The sequence below is a fragment of the Enoplosus armatus genome, chromosome 10 (assembly GCF_043641665.1).
Source record: "Enoplosus armatus isolate fEnoArm2 chromosome 10, fEnoArm2.hap1, whole genome shotgun sequence".
Lineage (NCBI taxonomy): Eukaryota > Metazoa > Chordata > Actinopteri > Centrarchiformes > Enoplosidae > Enoplosus > Enoplosus armatus.
This window is the reverse complement of record NC_092189.1, coordinates 11046799-11066209: the sequence shown is the minus strand read 5'-3', so window position 1 is coordinate 11066209 and position 19411 is coordinate 11046799. Positions and strand designations below refer to the sequence as shown.

Genomic DNA, 19411 nt, shown 5'->3' with positions numbered 1-19411 from the left:
CTTACACCATATTAAACATAGCGTGAGTGTTTGATAACATATTTCAACCGCTATAATTACCTAGAAATGGGAAACATAGACGAAAGAAACAGACACGACGTTGCTGCCTTCAAGTCAAATGTATTATGAGCGACCGGCAAGCAACACGCTGGTGGACGGACCCGGAAGCAGGTGTAAACAGAGAGCAGATTAATCAAATCCTGACTCAACTCTAGAGCAATGGATTACCAATAAACTAATGTTTTAATTTAAGTTTATAGGGAGAATTATAAAACAAAAGGTATATACTAAATACATCTATTCAAAATATTAAGATAATTTCAGTGTCCTTTTAACATCTATTTCAATGCTCACATTGCATATAGTGTATATTCTTATATCCATTACATCACTTAATAGTTATGGTTTTATTCTTCTGACATGAAGACATGTCTCTGCTGGTCCAGAATCACAGGTTAAGGCATAACTTTTCAGTGTGGAGACTGGTCTGGCTCTGTGAGACTCTGGCAAAATTATGAGCAGTTCAACCAAAGAGTGATTTTGCCTCTTTGAATTGTTTGATTTGAAGGATTTCTGGAGGCCTGAATCCAGATATCACAAGAAAAAAAGAGAACAAAATAAAGAAAAGACAGAAAATTACGATAAACTTGTGTAACATAAACATTTATTTTCCTTCTAATGCATTTAATCATATTGTGACCCCTAATATTTGTCTTGGGGCCACAACACACAAGACACCTTGGTTGGGCACCACCGCCTGATCGACGGTATATGCGCAGTTTGCGCACATATGCCGCAGTTACGACGCAAACAACAGTGTGAAGAAAGCCTCGCCCAGTTCAGTTTTTCTGTCTGAGTAGTAACACACGAACTCGATCGCAACGTAGAGGGAAATATCTGTGCAGTGAGTAAACAACCTTTTCTCTGTCATTTTACATCTTGTGCTCGATGTTCAGTTTTCTCCTCTCTGTGTTTAGAGAAACGTAAACATGGTAACCCTCTCCTCTCTCTGCAGGTCATGATACTGTTGTACATGACCCTTTCCTGCGTCTTGTTTGGTGAGTAAAGTCTTCTGTACGTTGCAGGTCCAACCCATTCGACAACTTCACAGCGTTTTCTTTTTTCATACAGCAGGTCTGCGGACCCTGGACAACTTGTACAAATCTGCCAATTACGCGAACTGTGTCATTTGCGTCTAATATGCGCTGCAGCAGCTGCAGTGGGAAACATGCACAGGATGTTCTGTAAATATATATGTGGAGTAAAAGGCGTATAGCTGGGCTACTGAATTAACTTTTGCTATCAGATGATCAAATCAAACCGAAAACAGCAGCCACCGATTCAGTTAATCGTAAATTTAGTGCTCATGTGGAGTAACATGTGGTTGAGTTGCAGGGCCCTGGTCACACTGTTATGGCTTACTGGAACACTTGAATATAACAGAGCCATTGTTAATGTTATTAGTAACTCCTGTGCTTTTCCTACTATGACAAGTCAACAGGTCTGCTGTTAAAATGGTCTTACAAATGTGCCTCCGGCTAATCCCACACTTGCACCAAATCAGCTGTGAGCCATGTGCGCCTGGGCTAAAACATTTAAAAGCCTTCATCAGATTCATACCAGCATTTTGTCATCTCCATGGCTTTATCTGACTTGCTAAAGGAGAGCAATGTCTGTTTGTGACTCTGTTGGTCCACCACTTTGGTCCAGACTACGAGATGGATTGATGTGAAACTTTGTACAGGCATGGTTCCCAAAGGATGATCCCTCATGACTTTGGTGATTACCTGGCTTTTCCTGTAGCGCCACCATGAAATTTTGTGTCTGACTTGTCTTAACATTCCCTCAAACTATCTCTTCTTCACTCTTCACATCTATCTGATTGAAGGCTCATCCGCTGATTTTAAGTATGAAGAGGTGTGCTATGGCCAAAGTTTTTCACTTCCATTTGAATATACGCCACCTCTTTTCGATGGACAGCTGTACTTCACTCCGAGTGATGGCGGATCCAGGAAGCTAATGATGGATAAAAAGGAGGTGAGCGGCTTGTCATTTATGCTATCACCAATATTGCTGTGACATCCATGCATGGCAAGATCTGGAATATGACAAATTTCTTCTATTCAAGTGAGGGCAAAGCAAGTTTTGAATGAGGCCGAACAGAATCTACTCTCTGTCCTGAGTAAATGTATTTGTGTCATCCACCGATTCAGGCAAAGGACCCACGCATCCAAGTTTCCATTGGCTCAGTTCGTTTGAGAGATTTGACAGAAAGAGATGTGGGAACTTTTTCCATCTCATTTAATGATGATAGAAAATTCAATATCCTCACACTGAAAATTTTGGGTGAGAACATTACACTGTACTGCATATTTAAAGGCTCTATTCCATCGGAATACCTTTGTGGAAATAGGTATTTTTTTAGCTATGTGCAGTATTCCTAAATACAATAAATCCACCCTGTTTTTTTTCTGTATGTGCTTTTTCAGATTGTGCTCCCAAGTTCAAGAGGTATTACGGGGTTGCGCACTACTGTGATGTTCCTAGAGGGACTGAATTCCTGGAGTTCACCCCCCTTCACAGTCGGGACCAGCCAAAGGTCCTGTGGAACCGCACTGACCCTCAGACCAATAAGGGAAGCAGAGGAGAGATGAAGCGTAATGTCTGGGAAATTATCCACCCCACTCAGGCAGACAGCGGCTACTACAACTTCAGGGGAAAAGACAACACTTTGCTGTCTAGGATACAGTTGACAGTACAAGGTGATGTTAGGAACTTGATAGAAACTGCATGTGAGCTTCTAGACTGTTGTGTATCTTATTAAATGTTCTTTTACAATATACTCTTTATCACACACAGAGAACAATAGACACTATGATGCAAAGGTGAACGGCCGGCTATTCATCCAGTATCCTTCGTCCATGTCCTCGTGGACTGTGACTTTTACACCTGAGGGGGGAAGTGAACGCCACACATTCATGGAAGAAGGCCAGCTGGTCACGACAGATTTTACATGGAGGATTCAGGAATTGCATAATGGCATAGAGATTTATCCTGTGGAAAGCACAGACTATGGCACCTTTGAATTTACAGACCGGCAAGGCAACCTGGCCCAGACAGTGCTGGTGGTGGTAAACCACGGTGAGCTACAGCACATTTTTTCTAATGGGAGGAAGAAATGTAGGAACAAACTTGTTACTGATGATTCAAACTAAACAAAACCTTTCTTCTGCTCTTACAGAATCTCTTCCTACATTTGCTTATGTTGTTATTATTGTCGGGGTTATCTTTGGGGTGATTATCTGCTGTTGCTGCGTGAGAAAGTGCTGTTGTAGAAAGAGGTCTTCTAAAAGGGACGAGTCTGCGCCTCAGACTGCAGCAGCGCCTGCTGTTTATTACCATGTGAGTACTTCCTCAAGTGGGCATTCAGACCAACTGCTTATAATATGTGCTGCTATTTTTACTTCAATATCCTTGTTCCAATTGCAGGGTGAGCATCAACCTGCAGGACCAAGTTACTCTGCTGCACCAGCTCCGGCTCACTCTTATCAGCCAATGAACCTCCTTGTATCTAGAGAACCTGCAACTACCCCGCTTAGGCCACCGGTAGGTGTTATACAAAGGTTTTAAAACTGTGAGGCGCTTTCCCTCATTATGGTTCCCTGGACAGTGCTTTCTTGCTGAATTGTGGCAAAGGGACAGTAATACAGGGAGGGCATTTTGTATGAAAAAGATTGTAAGTGTGTGTTAGTGTTCATATGGGCATCTGATCTGTTTTTAACGCAATTGCCGCAATCTGCATCAAAATGGCACTCCTTCTCTTAGTCATAACTCAGTCAAATCTGAACCCACATTTAAAGGTTCAGTGTGACTTACACTTTCCTAGAATATTATTATTACATTATCTCCGTCATTATGTCCACTGCAAAAACAGAAATCATATAAAAATAATTTTCCAGCGCAGACTCACATGCATTTTTATTTTACTTTACAGGTGTCCAACCCAGTGAACCCCCCTCAGCCTGAGGTACACTCACAAACATACAGAATTCCCTCTAAATGCATGAAATGTTGGGAGTCCTCATTCTAAGACTGATTTTTAGCCCTTCAAAGGCAGACTCATGTCACACATTGAACTTACTGACACTGTTTCGTTAAAACACACATTTACCTTGTTTTGTTTTTTTTTTGGTTCACTTCTTTCTCCAGGTTGCACCTCTAGGAGGGCAGGGTGCCGCTGCAGCTCCTTCAGTTGGCTCTGATTGTCTCTCCTCGGGCCTTGAGCCAAGGTTTGAGCTGAAAGGACTCACCGTTACCTCTGCCCCCCCCCTCAGTTCAGACACAACTTTCTGTGAAGTTTATACCTCAGATAAACTCAACTTTCTGTAAGGAGCACACTGAAAATTCAAGTGACGTAGAGTTGAATTCAGCATTGTGCTTCATGACGAGAACTGGAACGCAGCCATGTCGGTCCTTGACTGGATCGTGATACACGCACATCAAACATTATGTTCTCGCAAACGTGCAGAGTCGTGGTGCCCAGGATAAGGAGCATGTAGACATGTAGACTATGTTGACACATGACCAGACTTATCATCAAAACTCTACACTCAGCAAGTTAAGCCACTGTTACCAGCTTTACTTTTATACTATTTTTATATGGTTGTTTCAAATCCTTATATCATTTGCCTTCAGCTTTATATATCAGCGTGGATGTGTGGCTTTTATCATTACATTTTGAGAAATTATATTGGATGAATTTATTTGTTTTATGCTTTGTAAAAAGTCATACACCTGGAAACTGTTTCACTACATATCTTTTTGTATATATTTGTAGATCTGGTGTAAGCTGGAGCTTTTTTCCATAAGCTCTTCTTGTGGCTTTGGGAAACTGCCTTGGTTATTAGGCCATGAAATCAATGTAAAATAGTGACATTTTTAAAGCATTTTATGTGAAGATGTGTAACTATAAAAAATATGTTTTCTATAAGCTTAATTGATTGCCTCATTGGACTGTATTAAACCCCGGAGAAAAGCTGCAGCAAAGTGGAAATAACATAGACAGATAATTTATTGTGGCTTGTGTTTAAGAAGAATTAACATATGCAGTAGTATCCAGTATGGGGCAGCTGTTGCTCAGGTAGAAGGGAATTGAAGCCATTAAATGTATTAACTGGTGATTCGATTCCTGGATCCTCTGTCCACCTTTCGAAATGTCCATACATACGTTCACAGATGCATCTGAGAAATGAATGTTCTATTGTCTAACTTCGTGTTGCTGTTTAAAGGGAAGGAAAAGGAAAACCTATTTTCACAATCACCTCCTTTTTCTGAGATATGGGTTCTACGTGAAAATACCTCCAAAGTTAGAACTACTTTTGCTGTTTTCCATGAACGATTTCTGTATTGGTGCTAAAAATAAAAAGCGCACCAGCTGCATGCGGTGGGGCACCAGCACCGTGATGCATTTACAGTGAAACAGATCCAAACTCTGGTGAAAATTAAAATTGTTTTATTATGTGACTCAGATTTAAAGTATAACTTTTACACCTCTGCAATAAAAACACAGGGTACTATCAACTATTTAACCATCTAGAGGCATGCCATGTAGGGCACCCTAAAGGGAACTTGTTTTAATGGATATAGGCTATTTTGTGAATATAACCCCAGGGTCGGTATGTATAAAACTACTCAGAAATGGTTGTAAGGATGGTCCTAAACTTGAACTTAGTGAAGAGTAGGATTTAAAGCTTTGTAAAAATAAGCTAAAAGTAACATTTTGCAAAGTTTAAGTGTGATTCTTAAGTGCAGACTACAGTGGCGCCTCAGTGTTGACAGATAAGGACTACAATCAAGTCTACCCACAGTGCCCTTCCTCATGCACTAAATCAGCCAATAGCAGGGTGACGTCAGAGTTGCATCACATCAATCATCACAGTTTCATGCACAGCTTGTCATGATGAAGAGCACCCAACATATTGTAGCATGCAAGATAAAAGCTTATTTTTTTGTCATTGTTCATTATGAATTAATGATTAATATAATCAATAATTAATTAATTATTATAAAAGCTAAGATATTTTACTTATATTTATGTGGACTGTACAAATATATGCTGTTTGCGATATCATTCATAAAAATCTTAAAATTAGTTTACAAAGGCTACAGTAGTCACTTTAACTGATACTCACCAGTGGAAGTCCGATAAAATGTTTGTATGTTCTTGGTTAATTGTTTCTGTTTTCCAAAACCAAGAACACTTTCGGGTTATTTCCGACAGTACTTAAACGCATCACGAGTACATCCATAGGACCGCCCAGTTGGGTGTGCCCAGAGAACAAGCGCTCTCCCCCGGCCACGGACGACACTGTTAACGATACATCACGGAATGTGTGCATTGTTCAATTCCAGTGTTAACAATATCCTGATATTGAAGAGGTTTCCTGGCTGGAATAATGTTGTGTCATCAGTGAAGTCTAGATGAATTATTAACATATCGTGCGCCCAACGTTAACTGGTCGACGACGGTTTGCTGGACTCGGCTTTTAAATCGCGATGATGATAGTGCTGCTGCTGCTGAGTGCATGTGTTTGTTTGGGTGAGTAAATCAAGTGATCAATCCTCCTTTAGCGAGGCTGCTTGTAAGACTCTTGTTTCCCTAAACATAAAGACTTAGCAGTAAGAAAGTAGTAGCTATATCTGCGGTACTCAATCAGTACCACAGATATAGCTACTGCTCTCTCACTGCTAACAATTTTCTGCAATCTTTAGGTATGCCACTTTACACAGATTTTATGTACAAAACATATGATCAACTCATGAAATATAATGTATTATTACAGATTAAATGCACTGCATTCCCACACTGGTGTTTTGAGATATGTGGTTGAGTTGTGAAAACCGTATGTATGATTTATTTATTGAAGGTTACCATGTAGGCCGACTAATAATAATGATACATGTGTAAGTTGTCCTGCAACGAAACTAACAGGAGAGCCCCTTATTTTTTTGATCATGTTAAATGTCTTGTTGTATTCATTATTATCTTGACAAGATAATAATTTGTGCACACAAGTTATAAGATCAACTTTTGGGACCTTCATAATTTAACCCCTCTGAAAGGGGCCATTTTACATAATGAGTGCATTTAGCTCAAAATACTTTTTTACTTGTAACAAAGTATTTTTGCATTGTGGTATTGCTACTTTTACTCAGGTGAAAGATCTCAATACCTCTTCCACCACTGATATCAATTATTACAAGCATCTGCAGTAGTGTAAACGTATAGTTAGTACATATAATGTGATGATGATAACGACGTTATTCCAGGTTTATTACTTATTCACAAAGGTTGCTAAGTTAATTGACATTTCAGTGTATTTTAGTCAAACAAGGAAATCAAATCATGCTAAAATATAGATAAATGTTCAAATAATTTAGAAAAATAAGGCAAAAAAGGGCACAAAAGATGTCTGGTCATGGTCATTCACAAGGTTTGTACATTCACAAGGTTTTTCTGTTTTTCTTCCTCTCTAGGCCTCTCGTATGAGGAGTATGAGTATGGGAACACATACAGGATAAGGCTGCACAGAAAGGCTCAGTCATTCGAGTTCAACCCCAAGTACAGCTCTGATGTGACGATCTTGTGGAAACGTGATGATCCTGTAACCAAAGAGGACAGTAGGCGTCAGGTGATGGGTAGCCACTATGTGATATTTAATGTCACCCAGAAAGACAGTGGCCACTACATAATGAGAGACAAAGATCAGAATGCACTGGCTGTCAAGATCATTGAGGTAACAGGTGAGGATCCTTCTTAGTTCTCAATGCATCTAATTTCTTTTAGACACTGTGGCTGTCACACTCTTCTCTTGGTCATTTGGTTTTCAGCATTTAAGTTTAATATTATATACTGACTATATGTCAAAATACACAAGAACATCAACTGAAAATGTCAATGTCCCACTGTTTTTTACGGTTACATGACCTTATGGGTCAAGATAATACTGGGTTTATCAAAGTATCATGGTCAAGTTAAAAATAAGTTTCATTATACTTAACATAGTATGAACTGATTGTCAGCTGAGAGTTTTATTTGTGTTAGTGTCAATACTTAACTTTGTATGAACTTGTTAAGACTCAACAATCTCATGTTTTATTACAGAATTAAAGTGAATACTTCAGAATCAGTTTCTTAACTTACTTCAAATAGCTGGTTGAGTTACTTAAACCCCAAACGTTTGGTAGTTTTATCCAGCTGTGGTCAGCCACTGTACTTACAGTCGAAAAGCATCAGAAAGTTGTTAGAAATCACTCCTACTGGTGGGAGTTATGTGCCAGACTAGATGCTCGTTGTTGGAAGTTGTTACTTTTGGACACAGCCAGGTTAGCTGTTTCCCCGTTTCCAGTTTTTGTGCTAAGCTAACCATCTGCTAGCAGTAGCTTTATATTCACCATACATACAAGAGAGTGGTATCGATCTTCTCAACTATCTCTTGGCAAGAAAGCGAAACAGCATATTTGCCAAAATGTTGGAGTATTCTTTTAAGCTGATCGCAGCTGCAGCTAACAAAACTTACACCAAGAGCCAAGACTATACGCGAGTGTTTGATACTCGAAAGTCTTTCTGTGGAGAATCACTTTGATATGCTCTGTCTTCTCTTCCAGAAACCACGAAGACCTATTCACGGAGTGCTGGTGACAGCTTCAACTTCACTTTTTATTGGCTGGAACCAAACTCCTGCAACATTTACTTCTTCCCAGAAGATGACCATGACATGGGAGAGACTGAGATAGTTCGTCGGGGCAGACTGCAGCCGGGTGTGGATTATCTCGATTGCGCATATTTTGATCTGGTAAAGCCATGTGGGATTTCAAATAAGGGCATCAAAACATCATGCAGCGGGCGCTTCGAGGTCAGAGATCAGAATGACAACAAGGCCTTAGTGGTGTTACTGGAAGTAGAGCGTAAGTAACCTGTGTGTTTTATAAAAAGTGTCAGATGTGATGTTGAATTATCACCTTGTAATAAAAAGCCGTATTTTTAGCTTCTTTTGTTTGTTTTTAGCTTTAGGGACCACTCGATCCTAAAACCTGATGATTGACACATTAGCAGTGTTTTTCCAACTTGTTCCTTTTCTCTTACACATACTGTACCTACTTACTATTATCTACAACCTGGCAATAGGACATATGATTATTCCCATTATCAATTCATCAGTCTTTTTTAAAATATTTGTTTTAATAAACTTTGTCTATAATTGTCATAAAACTGTCATAAAATTACCATTTCCTCCTTTCTGACACCTTTCCTTTTTATGTCCAAGATAGATATGAAATATTTGGCATTTTTACAAATTATATATATATATATATATAAAATATGTATATAATTAATCAATTATCAGAATTGTTGGCGACACATTTCCTGCCCATCAACCAATTGACTCATTGTTTCAGCACAACATTTTGATTCATCGTCCATTGGTATTGGCGTTGGTATTTTCTTCGCCGTACTTTCCTGCTGTGGTTGCATGCGGCGCTGCTGCTGTGCGAAAAAAAAAAAGGACGCGCCTGAGGCTGCTGACGCTGAACCTGCCGTGCATTACCAAGAGGTCATCACATTTTTGCATTAAAGCTACCTGACACATTTTGTCGTGTGTGTGTACAATAGTGTAAAGTTAAAAGTCCTGCTGCTGAAATCATGTGTACCCATTGTGTTTCTGTTTAATTCAACCTGCAGTATGAGAGTGAGCCTGTTGGACCAAGACCAGACCACCTCAGTCAGCCCTCTGGGACACGCTATCCCGCTCAGCCTTATTATACTCCGACTGGCCCGCTGGTTAGTGTGTGTTGCATTTCATAGAGAGAACTCCTCTCTTGTTTATTGTCTTCCCTCCACTACTAATATGTTATGTGTGGCTTCACTCTGCAGATACACAATCCTCCTCCTGTGAATGCGCCACCGGCTTATTCTGAGGTATGACCTGCTGCCCATATCAATCTGACCACTCACTCACACACGCGGACACACACACACACATAAACACTTACATACTTAATAAATATCCTTTACTTTTACCTTACCTTTAACACTACATTTCTCACCTGTCAATGGTCTCACTCCATTTGTTTTGTAGTTTTGTGTTTTACTTTATGTAAAAGGAGAATAAAGGAGAAGTGATTTTCGCTGTGGCTTTTCAGTTGTTCCACTATCTGCCATTTTTGTGAAACTCTAAACACAATGCCCTATTTTTGCTTTGCGCTGTAAGGAAGAGCGTTCCTTTGGGCTATAAAGCATTTCATAGATTTAACTATAATTTAAAAGCCTCTAAACTCAGAGTTGATTCAACAATCTTGCCATAAGGTCCATTATTAGCTGTTCTGGATCTGCGTTGGCTAAAGATAGAAAGTTGACACAGTGACATGTCTTGTCTTTTTCTGTCCAGGTTTCAGCTCTAGCAGAGCAGGCAGACGCTCCGACTGTTCCCATCCAGTCTGACCTGGAGCCGCGGTTTGAACTGAAGGCGATGTCCTTTCCCTCTGCCCCCCCACTCAGTTCAGATTCAACTTACTGTGACGTTTATACCTCAGACAAACTCAATTTCCTCTGAAAGCCTTGATTTTTAAAAGGGTCACTCAAATTTGTGAACTCATTCATTAGTGTGACATTAAAGGAATAGTTTGACATTTTGGGAAATACGCTTTATCACAAGTGGCTTCCTGGAGTCTCTGCTGGTTGCCTGGCAACTGGTCCCTGCCAAGAAATAGACAGAGCATAACCCCCCATAAAATTACGAATTGTCGTTGTTACAAACAAATACGATAAAACATGTTAATTTGTGAGCTTTAGAGGTGCTGGTAGGCCAATTTAGTAATCTCTGTACAGAGCCAAGCTAAAGTTCTGTTTCCCCCTGTTTCTAGTGTTTATGCTAAGCTAACCAGCTGCTGGCTATAATTTCATATTTACCGTACAGACATAAAGTGGTATAAATCTTCTCTTTTAACTGACAGCAATAAGTGAATGCGTGTATTGCCCAAAATATTGGACTATTCTTCTAACATTTACAGCTTTTTTGGGGACCTACACAGGAAGAGACATGTCAACTCCTCACACAGCCACACATCTGTTCTTCCACATATTGCAAATTCCATGGCAGTTGGTTAAAAAGCAAGGAAAGAGTGAAGGGCATATTTCGCGTCTGAGTCAGTCTCACGTATTTTAAGTTTTACTATGAACCTGAGAGCCTTCAAAAGCCATATGTGAGCAGAGCCATGAGGATCACAAAGTTAAAGCCATGGGTGAAAGGGACATTTTCAATTAAAAGAATGTACTCTAAATTGAGAGTTCCTGTGTTACTTACAATGATTTTCTACCTGATGAGTCTCGCTCAAAGAGTCTCTTCAGGTTCTCATAGTACTGAGTTAATAGCTGTCTCATTCTGCAGTTCTATCAGGGATACAGCGTTTATTGCAGACCAGCTTGACTGTGAACATTTTCAGGGAACACAATCATAAAGTAGCCTTATCACTGTAAAGCTCTCTGTATTTTAAAGTGGTAGACATTTTCCTCTCCTTTGGGATTCATCTTTAACGCTAGTGTATTTAAAGACTTGTTGTAATATTGCTTACACGTTGCAGTTTAGTTTGGATTCTGAATTAGGATTAACTCATTGATATATTGCTACTGTATTGCAGTACTGTATTGCATTTCCTCAGGGGAGTCACACACACATATCTAAATGTTCATCATATTCTAGTGATTGTGTAAAAATATCACAAGCACCTGTTGCCTTTTCCTTTTGCATATATTCAATGGAAAGTGGCACTATGGCACTTGCGCCTTATGCATTACTTAACATAAATCTGTCAATACATTTGGGACTTTTACACACACAAGTCATAAACTTTCTACATGTCTCCATTTTATCACTCACATGTATACTAGAGTTTTAATGATTATTTGGTATAAATATGTCAGTTGTATAAATTTGAATTGTTCATTTCTTAACATCTTGGAGGGCATGTCGTAGTTCATGACTGTTGTGCAAATATGGTAGAAGAGAGTTGTTTTTGGTTTAAGCACTAACTGGTGCCTTTTTGAAAACATAATGAGTAGTTGTGAAACATTTCTCAACAAGTGAGCATCTTGTGTTTGTATCTTAGTGTATTTGGAGTCAGGTGCATTAAAGCTTATTACTCCTTACTATATGCTTTATATTTGTTCCTCTGTCTTTGTTTTTTTTACACCACTACAAGCACCACCCACCCAACATGTCACCACACAGCCAAAAGCTCATCCAAGCATATAAATTCCTTCCCACCATACCAACTGGTTCACAGACGAAACTCAACTGAGCAGAAGTTGAGTCACAGCTGAGCCTTTTGTGTGTTGTAAAGAACAACTACAGAGCCATAAATCTGTTTTTTGAACGAGACAATAACCAATTCTTTGTAGACACATTTGTTACCCTCAGTGATCCTGAAAATCTCTCCATGTTTACCACACTCTTGTGCTTTAAGTAGGACTGCAGTGGATTGATGCCTGAAATGCAACTTGCTTTTAAGATGTCTTGGTAAATAGAAACAAAATATTAGCTAAAACATGTAACCCTAACTATGAGAAAAGAAAAAACAAAATAGAAATAGCGTTAGGTATGTTTTACTGTTTCTTTTGGACATTTAGATGAAAGACATTTCATCAAAATGTGCATACCAGTCGTAATACGTGACAGAACAAGGCCAGATTGTATGAGTCAAATCCAGAATTGCTTGTTGACATTTACTGACCCTGACAGTACTGTCCTATCACCTTTTAAGTTGTTATGGCAAATTCAACTTACACATTCACCAGTTGCTAACTTTGCCTGTCTGCTGTTGGGCTTCTTAGAGCTTTTTCTCTAACAGTCGTAGCAGCTTTAAAGTCAAAGGCTCCATTTACACACACCTTATCTTCTGGGTGACTCAGATCTTCTCATATATTTTATTTTCACAAAAAGATAATCATCAAATAATCATTTTGTAAATACATTTAGGCCTAGAATCACATTATCATCGCTCTCTATCTTTACTCTGTGATAACGCAGAGAGATGGCGACAAAGTGAGACTTCACAGTTAGTTAGTTTCACTTGGCACTCCACCACAGCAAAGTGTGGGAGGGAAGTGAGCTTTGCTGCTGCAGGGGGAGCTAGCTGGGATGATAATTCTGGCACTGAGGTCAGGTTGTTCCACTTGGCTGCAGTGGCAGTGGGGGTGGAGATCGTTGGTGGGAACTCGGAGGATCAAAAAAGCTTCCAGCTGACTGAGCAGCAGGGAACCAACCAGGCACAGGGAACTGAAGGGACTGTCAACAGGCCACAGGTCAGCCTGGGTTTAAGATACCAAGTTAGTTGTGGCAAGTTGAAACTGAGACATCAAAAATGAGATTGGCTGCTTGATAGTAGATTATTTCCGTTTCTAAAAGCCTAATCAAAGATACCTTCCACCCACAGAGATATTTTTCAGTCACGCTAATGGCATGTCATATATATATATATATATATGTACACACTATATTGCCAAAAGTATTGACTCGCATATGAACTTAAGTGACATCCCATTCTTAATCCATAGGGTTTAATATGATGTCGGTCCACCCTTTGCAGCTATAACAGCTTCAACTCTTCTGGGAAGGCTTTCCACAAGGTTTAGGAGTGCGTTTATGGGAATTTTTGACCATTCTTCCAGAAGCACATTTGTGAGGTCACACACTGATGTTGGACGAGAAGGCCTGGCTCTCAGTCTCCCAAAGGTGTTCTATCGGGTTGAGGTCAGGACTCTGTGCAGGCCAGTCAAGTTCATCCACACCAAACTCTCTCGTCCATGTCTTTATGGACCTTGCTTTGTGCACTGGTGCAGTCATGCTGGAACAGGAAGGGGCCATCCCCAAACTGTTCCCACAAAGTTGGGAGCATGGAATTGTCCAAAATCTCTTGGTATGCTGAAGCATTCAGAGTTCCTTTCACTGGAACTAAGGGGCCAAGCCCAGCTCCTGAAAAACAACCCCACACCATAATCCCCCCTCCACCAAACTTTACACTTGGCACAGTGCAGTCAGACAACTACCGTTCTCCTGGCAACCGCCAAACCCAGACTCGTCCATCAGATCGCCAGATGGTGAAGCGCGATTTGTCACTCCAGAGAACGCGTCTCCACTGCTCTAGAGTCCAGTGGCGGCGTGCTTTACACCACTGCATCCGACGCTTTGCATTGCACTTGGTGATGTATGGCTTGGATGCAGCTGCTCGGCCATGGAAACCCATTCCATGAAGCTCTCTACTCTGAAGGCCACATGAAGTTTGGAGGTCTGTAGCGATTGACTCTGCAGAAAGTTGGCGACCTCTGCGCACTATGCGCCTCAGCATCCGCTGACCCCGCTCTGTCATTTTACGTGGCCTACCACTTTGTGGCTGAGTTGCTGTCGTTCCCAATCGCTTCCACCTTGTTATAATACCACTGACAGTTGACTGTGGAATATTTAGGAGCGAGGAAATTTCATGACTGGACTTGTTGCACAGGTGGCATCCTATCACAGTCCCACACTGGAATTCACTGAGCTCCTGAGAGCGACCCATTTTTTCACAAATGTTTGTAGAAACAGTCTGCATGCCTTGGTGCATGATTTTATACACCTGTGGCCATGGAAGTGATTGGAACACCTGATTTCAATTATTTGGATGGGTGAGTGAATACTTTTGGCAATATAGTGTATATATACACACACACACACATATACATATACGTATATGTATACATATATACACAGTCTATTATGTAAATTGCAATGCCGATGTGTTGGTTGGTTGACCACTTTGGTCCAGACTAAATTATTTCAGCAACACCAGCAGGTCAAAGTTTTGAATTTATCCAATACTTATGGCATGCAAAAATGACATCAGCCTCAGCTTTTTGTGTTCAGTGCTAATTAGCGAATGTTAGCATGCTGACACTCTAAACTAAGACGGTGAACATGGTGAACACTTTACCTGCTAAACATCAGCATGTTAACATTGTCATTGTGAGGATGTTAGCATTCAGCTCAAAGCACTGCTTTACCTAAGAACAGCTTCACAGAGCTGCTGGCACCTCTATAGACTTTTAATTGAAGAATTGTGTAAAACGTTGTCTTGATTTTTATCCGTATGCAATCATGGAAAAGACAAAACAGAAAGAGGACAGTTTACGATTTGATTTGTGGAATTATTCAACCCTCTGTACACACTGGCTATTGCAGCCTTTCACTACCTTTGTGCGTCAGTGAGTAGTTATTTATCATAGAGAAAATATTCCACGTGGTTTCATTATTTTGGCACTTTCTGAAAGCAAAGAAAAAGAGCATTACTGATTAAAAAATCCCAGAGATTACTTTATTTCCCATAATAGTCTGACACACAGAAACCATCGATGTTACTATTTTCTTGACCAACATTACCACCACCTTTGTCCATCTTAACTCCGGCCCCCTCCACCCTCTCCGGTTACTATTCCCCTTTCCTCTTCTCTACGGCCTTCAGCCGGCCCTCCAGGCTGCTCAGCCGGTGATCCACTGCAAAAGTCTTCTCAGATCCAGAAGTGAGCAGAGTCAACAGGACGCATCCCAACACCAGACCGGCCAGTCGAACCGCCATGGTGTCTGCAGTGGCATTCTTGTCAGTCACGATCAGTCCGAAAAGCCAGAGCGCCAAGACGGTTTTCACCACCCAGAACACCCGCCTCACCACGCCAATCAACAGACGGAGAGTGATGGTCAGCACCCAGTAGCCAATGAGGGCCACCAGACCCCACTGGGCGATGGCGGTCACGCCCTCTGGAGTGAAGCGGGGCAACGTCAGTGCAACTGCGGAGGGAGGAAATCCAGTTTAGGCATATTTTCACAAAGAATAACACTTGACAATACCAGTCTGTAATACAGGAAGAACCGAGAGTAAACACTTGCACTCAAAAGAGGAGTGGCAGACAAAATGCCTGAAGGAGAGGCACGTCTGCACACTTTCACTTGCCCTTAAAACCTTCATTGTCACAGATCCTCTCTTACTCCAGCAGACAATTGTATCATAGCTACTCATACAGGGAGGAACAAGCGGAGCATGCTGCAAAGCCTAAACACACTTCGTAGCTCAGAACATGGGCCATCCTGGTACCCACCATCGAATCCTGTGACCCTGAGGATCTCTGTGACGTAAACAGCAATGACGTTCAGGCCGCTGGCAGCCCCTTCAGCCAGGAATCGGATCACCATCTCCAAAAACTGTGGTGGTGTGGAGGGAGGGTGGAGACAGGTTTTATTTTGTTATCATACAAGGTAACAATGAAAAGATGCAGCATTCTGATCACATTCTTTATCATGCAGGGAAGACACACAGATAGCCAACCTAGATGTGCTGTCATGGCTCCAATGCACAGGCAGATACAGTATAATTCATAATAATAATTCAATCAAAACAGCAAGACTGATATTTACAGCAGCTGTTTGTACAGACTTGATGCAGAACTCTTATAGACTGGAAGTGCTGCTGAGCTGCAACTTAAGATAGATGAAGTGCTGTATTGTTGACTTGGACAAACAGCTGTGCATGCAAGTGACAGCAGGACAGTGCCCCTCTCTATTCCTGTACAGTCACAGCCCCCCCCCCCCCCCCCCCAAAATCACACAACACACACACGGTGTAGCCTCGTCAGGCAAGGTCAAGGGTAGCCCAGTAAGTTGGACAAGTATCTTATCTGCACCTGTTGCGCTACACACTGGCACATACGCGGGGACTGTCCAGTATGTCAGAGCAAGTGTCAAGTATCTGTCACTCCATGTCAGTGTGCGTATATATCAACTGAAAACACACTTCATCATTTACTGCAAAGTTTGGTTTATAAGACTCAGTTTATCAACCAATTACATACTTGGGTTAGGGTTATGTTTTATGTTTTATTGGATCAATTAGGCAGGCTGGTGAGTTTTCATAAAAGGGTGTGTGATGCAGCCCATGAAAGGGCAATAAAATGGCTTGTTTAATTTTCAGCTCTTTATCTTAAACAAAAAATGCTGGAAATGCAAAACTGCACAGTTGTCTTTCTGTGGGCTTCCAAACAATACCACACAATACTAAACTTGTATTTTACTAGATGCAATCTCTTTTGAAGACAAACGGTGCTAAGCGTGCACGCCCAAATAACGATTACAGGCGCTGGATTAAAAAACAAACTGAAGGTTAAAAGGTTAGACAAAAGATCTGCACACTGTACTGATAGCTCCCAGTACATTTAACAGAGTAATGTTACCTGACAAAGACCTCAAAGAAATGTTGTTCTGTTGCATTACATTTATTGGAAGCTGTTAGCGCTGTGTGCAGATCTTTTCTAACATGTCTAACTTTCTCCTTGAGGATTATAATTTTGCACTGAATGTTTTCTCCTCTCACTGGAAACCATATTCAGGTGAAATAAAGCTATATATCAGCATGGGAACTCATTAAAAGTCTATTTCTCATCCAAGGATCATGCACACACCCTATAATTTGCATTCAGAGCTACCGACTGAGTCATGTTCAACAATTTCAGCCAGCTTGCCAACACACAATCTTATCTCTACAGGCCTCTCATGCAAATATCACCATATGGAAACACACACACACACACACACACACACTGTAAGTCCACAGCTCCACCACAGTCATGCTCCATACTCACTGCACTACGGGGTGACATGAGCTAAACAGACCCACATGAGCGGACTCTGTTTAAGGGACTATGTCAGGGCAGACTAGATGGAGACACCCAGGAGGTTTCTTACCATGGCCACTGAATAGATGTTCTCCTGACCAAGCAATGACTCAAGAAACAACACTGCACTCTGGGGAAAAGGGAGCCACAGCAGGGTGGAAGCAGGGAGACAGAAAAGTGTGTGCATGGTTGAGGAGGGGGAGGATGCACGGATATGAGAAGACATGAAATGAGGGCAGAGAAAATGAGGGGATCAGGGGAGAGATTAACAAGTTGAGGTGCATGGGGAGAGGAATGTGTGTGAAGAGTGAGGAGATGGATGGAGAGAGATGACAGGAGTTGGAAATTAGTGATCAAGTACAGTTATTGATCAAGAATAGTGACAGAGAAAACAGTGAAGTTAGACAGGATATTAAAAATGAAGAGAAAGAGGAGAGTGTAAAGCCACTTCCTGGTGCAGGGAGAGAAACAGTAAGCTATCAACCGGTGGTGCACCTCTTCTCTGTACCTCAGCAGCTGACCGGATCACGCCGCTTCCCACCACCGACTCCGCGTATCGCTGGACTTCCTGGCAGGTTCCGCTGATCAGAGTAAAGAGGGTGACCGCCTGTGGGCTCTCCCCGGTCGGCTTGGCCTGCTCGGCTTCAGCTCCAGCCCAGCCCGCCGCCAACACGAGCACCAGCACACGGGCGGTGAGGAAAAACCGAGTCATGGCACATCCACCGCGCCCGGAGCCAGACGCACAAAAAGTCATGGTTGGAAGTTGGAAGAACAATAGAAAAATGTGCTAAATGTTAACGCCGCAGTCACGAGCAGCAGGTCGAGCAGCTCGTGTTCAGTGACTTAAGACAAGCTTGTAAATCAAAGACTTAAAAATGGCTTCTGTTGAGAGCAGTCATTGGCTACGGAGCGTTTCTTAAATCAACATGCTGCAGTTCACAATAGGCAGAAAAACGTGAGAAGAACCGCGCCAGGTTCTGGACTAATAACACCAATTAGTTCAAGAGTCCGATTTGCAAATTAGACAAGATGTGTTGGTTAAAAAAACCCTACTGATTCAAAGGGATCCGAGTATTTAATTATAAACTTTGGCAGCGCTGCAAATATCCAATCTAGGACCGCTCCGCTCCGTCAAGGACACTCCGGCATTAACTGTGGCTATATTTGGTAAGAAACTGTTAAAGGCTTAGATCCAGCTGTAGGCGAGATATCCAATCACCAGTCGAGGTGCAGCAGATAGTTAATAAAAAGACAACAGTGCAGGAATGTCTGCATAAGTTTCTTCTGTGGCAGTTTTGCGCGTAAAAGAAAAACCGTAAAAGCGCGGTGACGTTGCGCCGACCACGAGCTTCCTAAAGCCTCTTATTTCAGCCCTGAGCTGCATACCACTCAAGTTTGGTGTTTCTTTGTCTCCGAACTCGCATCAAATGCTCTGCTGAGATGGATTATGTTGCACAACCCTCTTGTCGCCGTCCCGCACGACGCTCCCTTCCTCCCGGCGTTTCTAACGTCAGTTTCCAGTGTATGCAAACACGTCTACATCTTCACAGAGGAGGAGGAGGAGGAGGGCGCTCTGCACACGGATAAACAGAGATTTGCACACTGGGATTTGTGGTTTTAATACTCCAGGTCAAATGTTAAGATTATTCACAAGGTTTG

The 19411-nt window shown here is 41.5% G+C and overlaps 2 protein-coding genes and 2 long non-coding RNA genes across 5 annotated transcripts; 3 read left to right on the top strand and 1 right to left on the bottom strand.

Annotated features, from left to right (window-relative positions):
- The first annotated feature begins 1897 nt into the window (after positions 1-1897).
- On the top strand, positions 1898-2627 carry LOC139290947 (uncharacterized). Its single transcript, XR_011597555.1, has 3 exons — positions 1898-2037; positions 2214-2346; positions 2490-2627. It is a non-coding gene; the product is annotated as an uncharacterized lncRNA (long non-coding RNA).
- Positions 2628-3297: 670 nt separating this feature from the next.
- LOC139291585 (uncharacterized) lies at positions 3298-5447 on the top strand. Its single transcript, XR_011597563.1, has 4 exons — positions 3298-3402; positions 3490-3606; positions 3995-4027; positions 4210-5447. It is a non-coding gene; the product is annotated as an uncharacterized lncRNA (long non-coding RNA).
- A 976-nt stretch (positions 5448-6423) lies between these two features.
- On the top strand, positions 6424-12217 carry LOC139291443 (uncharacterized). The gene is made up of 7 exons (XM_070913467.1): positions 6424-6598; positions 7537-7803; positions 8668-8967; positions 9460-9614; positions 9743-9841; positions 9935-9979; positions 10449-12217. Exons 1-7 carry the CDS (start codon positions 6556-6558, stop codon positions 10611-10613), a joined length of 1074 nt encoding a protein of 357 aa, XP_070769568.1. The 5' UTR covers positions 6424-6555; the 3' UTR covers positions 10614-12217.
- Positions 12218-15376: 3159 nt separating this feature from the next.
- Positions 15377-19241, bottom strand: LOC139291356 (voltage-gated monoatomic cation channel TMEM109). 2 transcript variants are annotated; one of them, XM_070913368.1, is made up of 4 exons: positions 18261-19241; positions 17823-17882; positions 16184-16286; positions 15377-15875 (listed from the first exon to the last, which is right to left on the bottom strand). In XM_070913368.1, the coding sequence occupies exons 1-4, from the start codon at positions 18504-18506 to the stop codon at positions 15520-15522; spliced, it is 765 nt and encodes a 254-aa protein (XP_070769469.1). In that variant the 5' UTR covers positions 18507-19241; the 3' UTR covers positions 15377-15519. The 2 variants fall into 2 exon arrangements, with proteins under 2 accessions (XP_070769469.1, XP_070769471.1); XM_070913370.1 differs by lacking the exon at positions 17823-17882.
- Between the last annotated feature and the right edge of the window lie 170 nt (positions 19242-19411).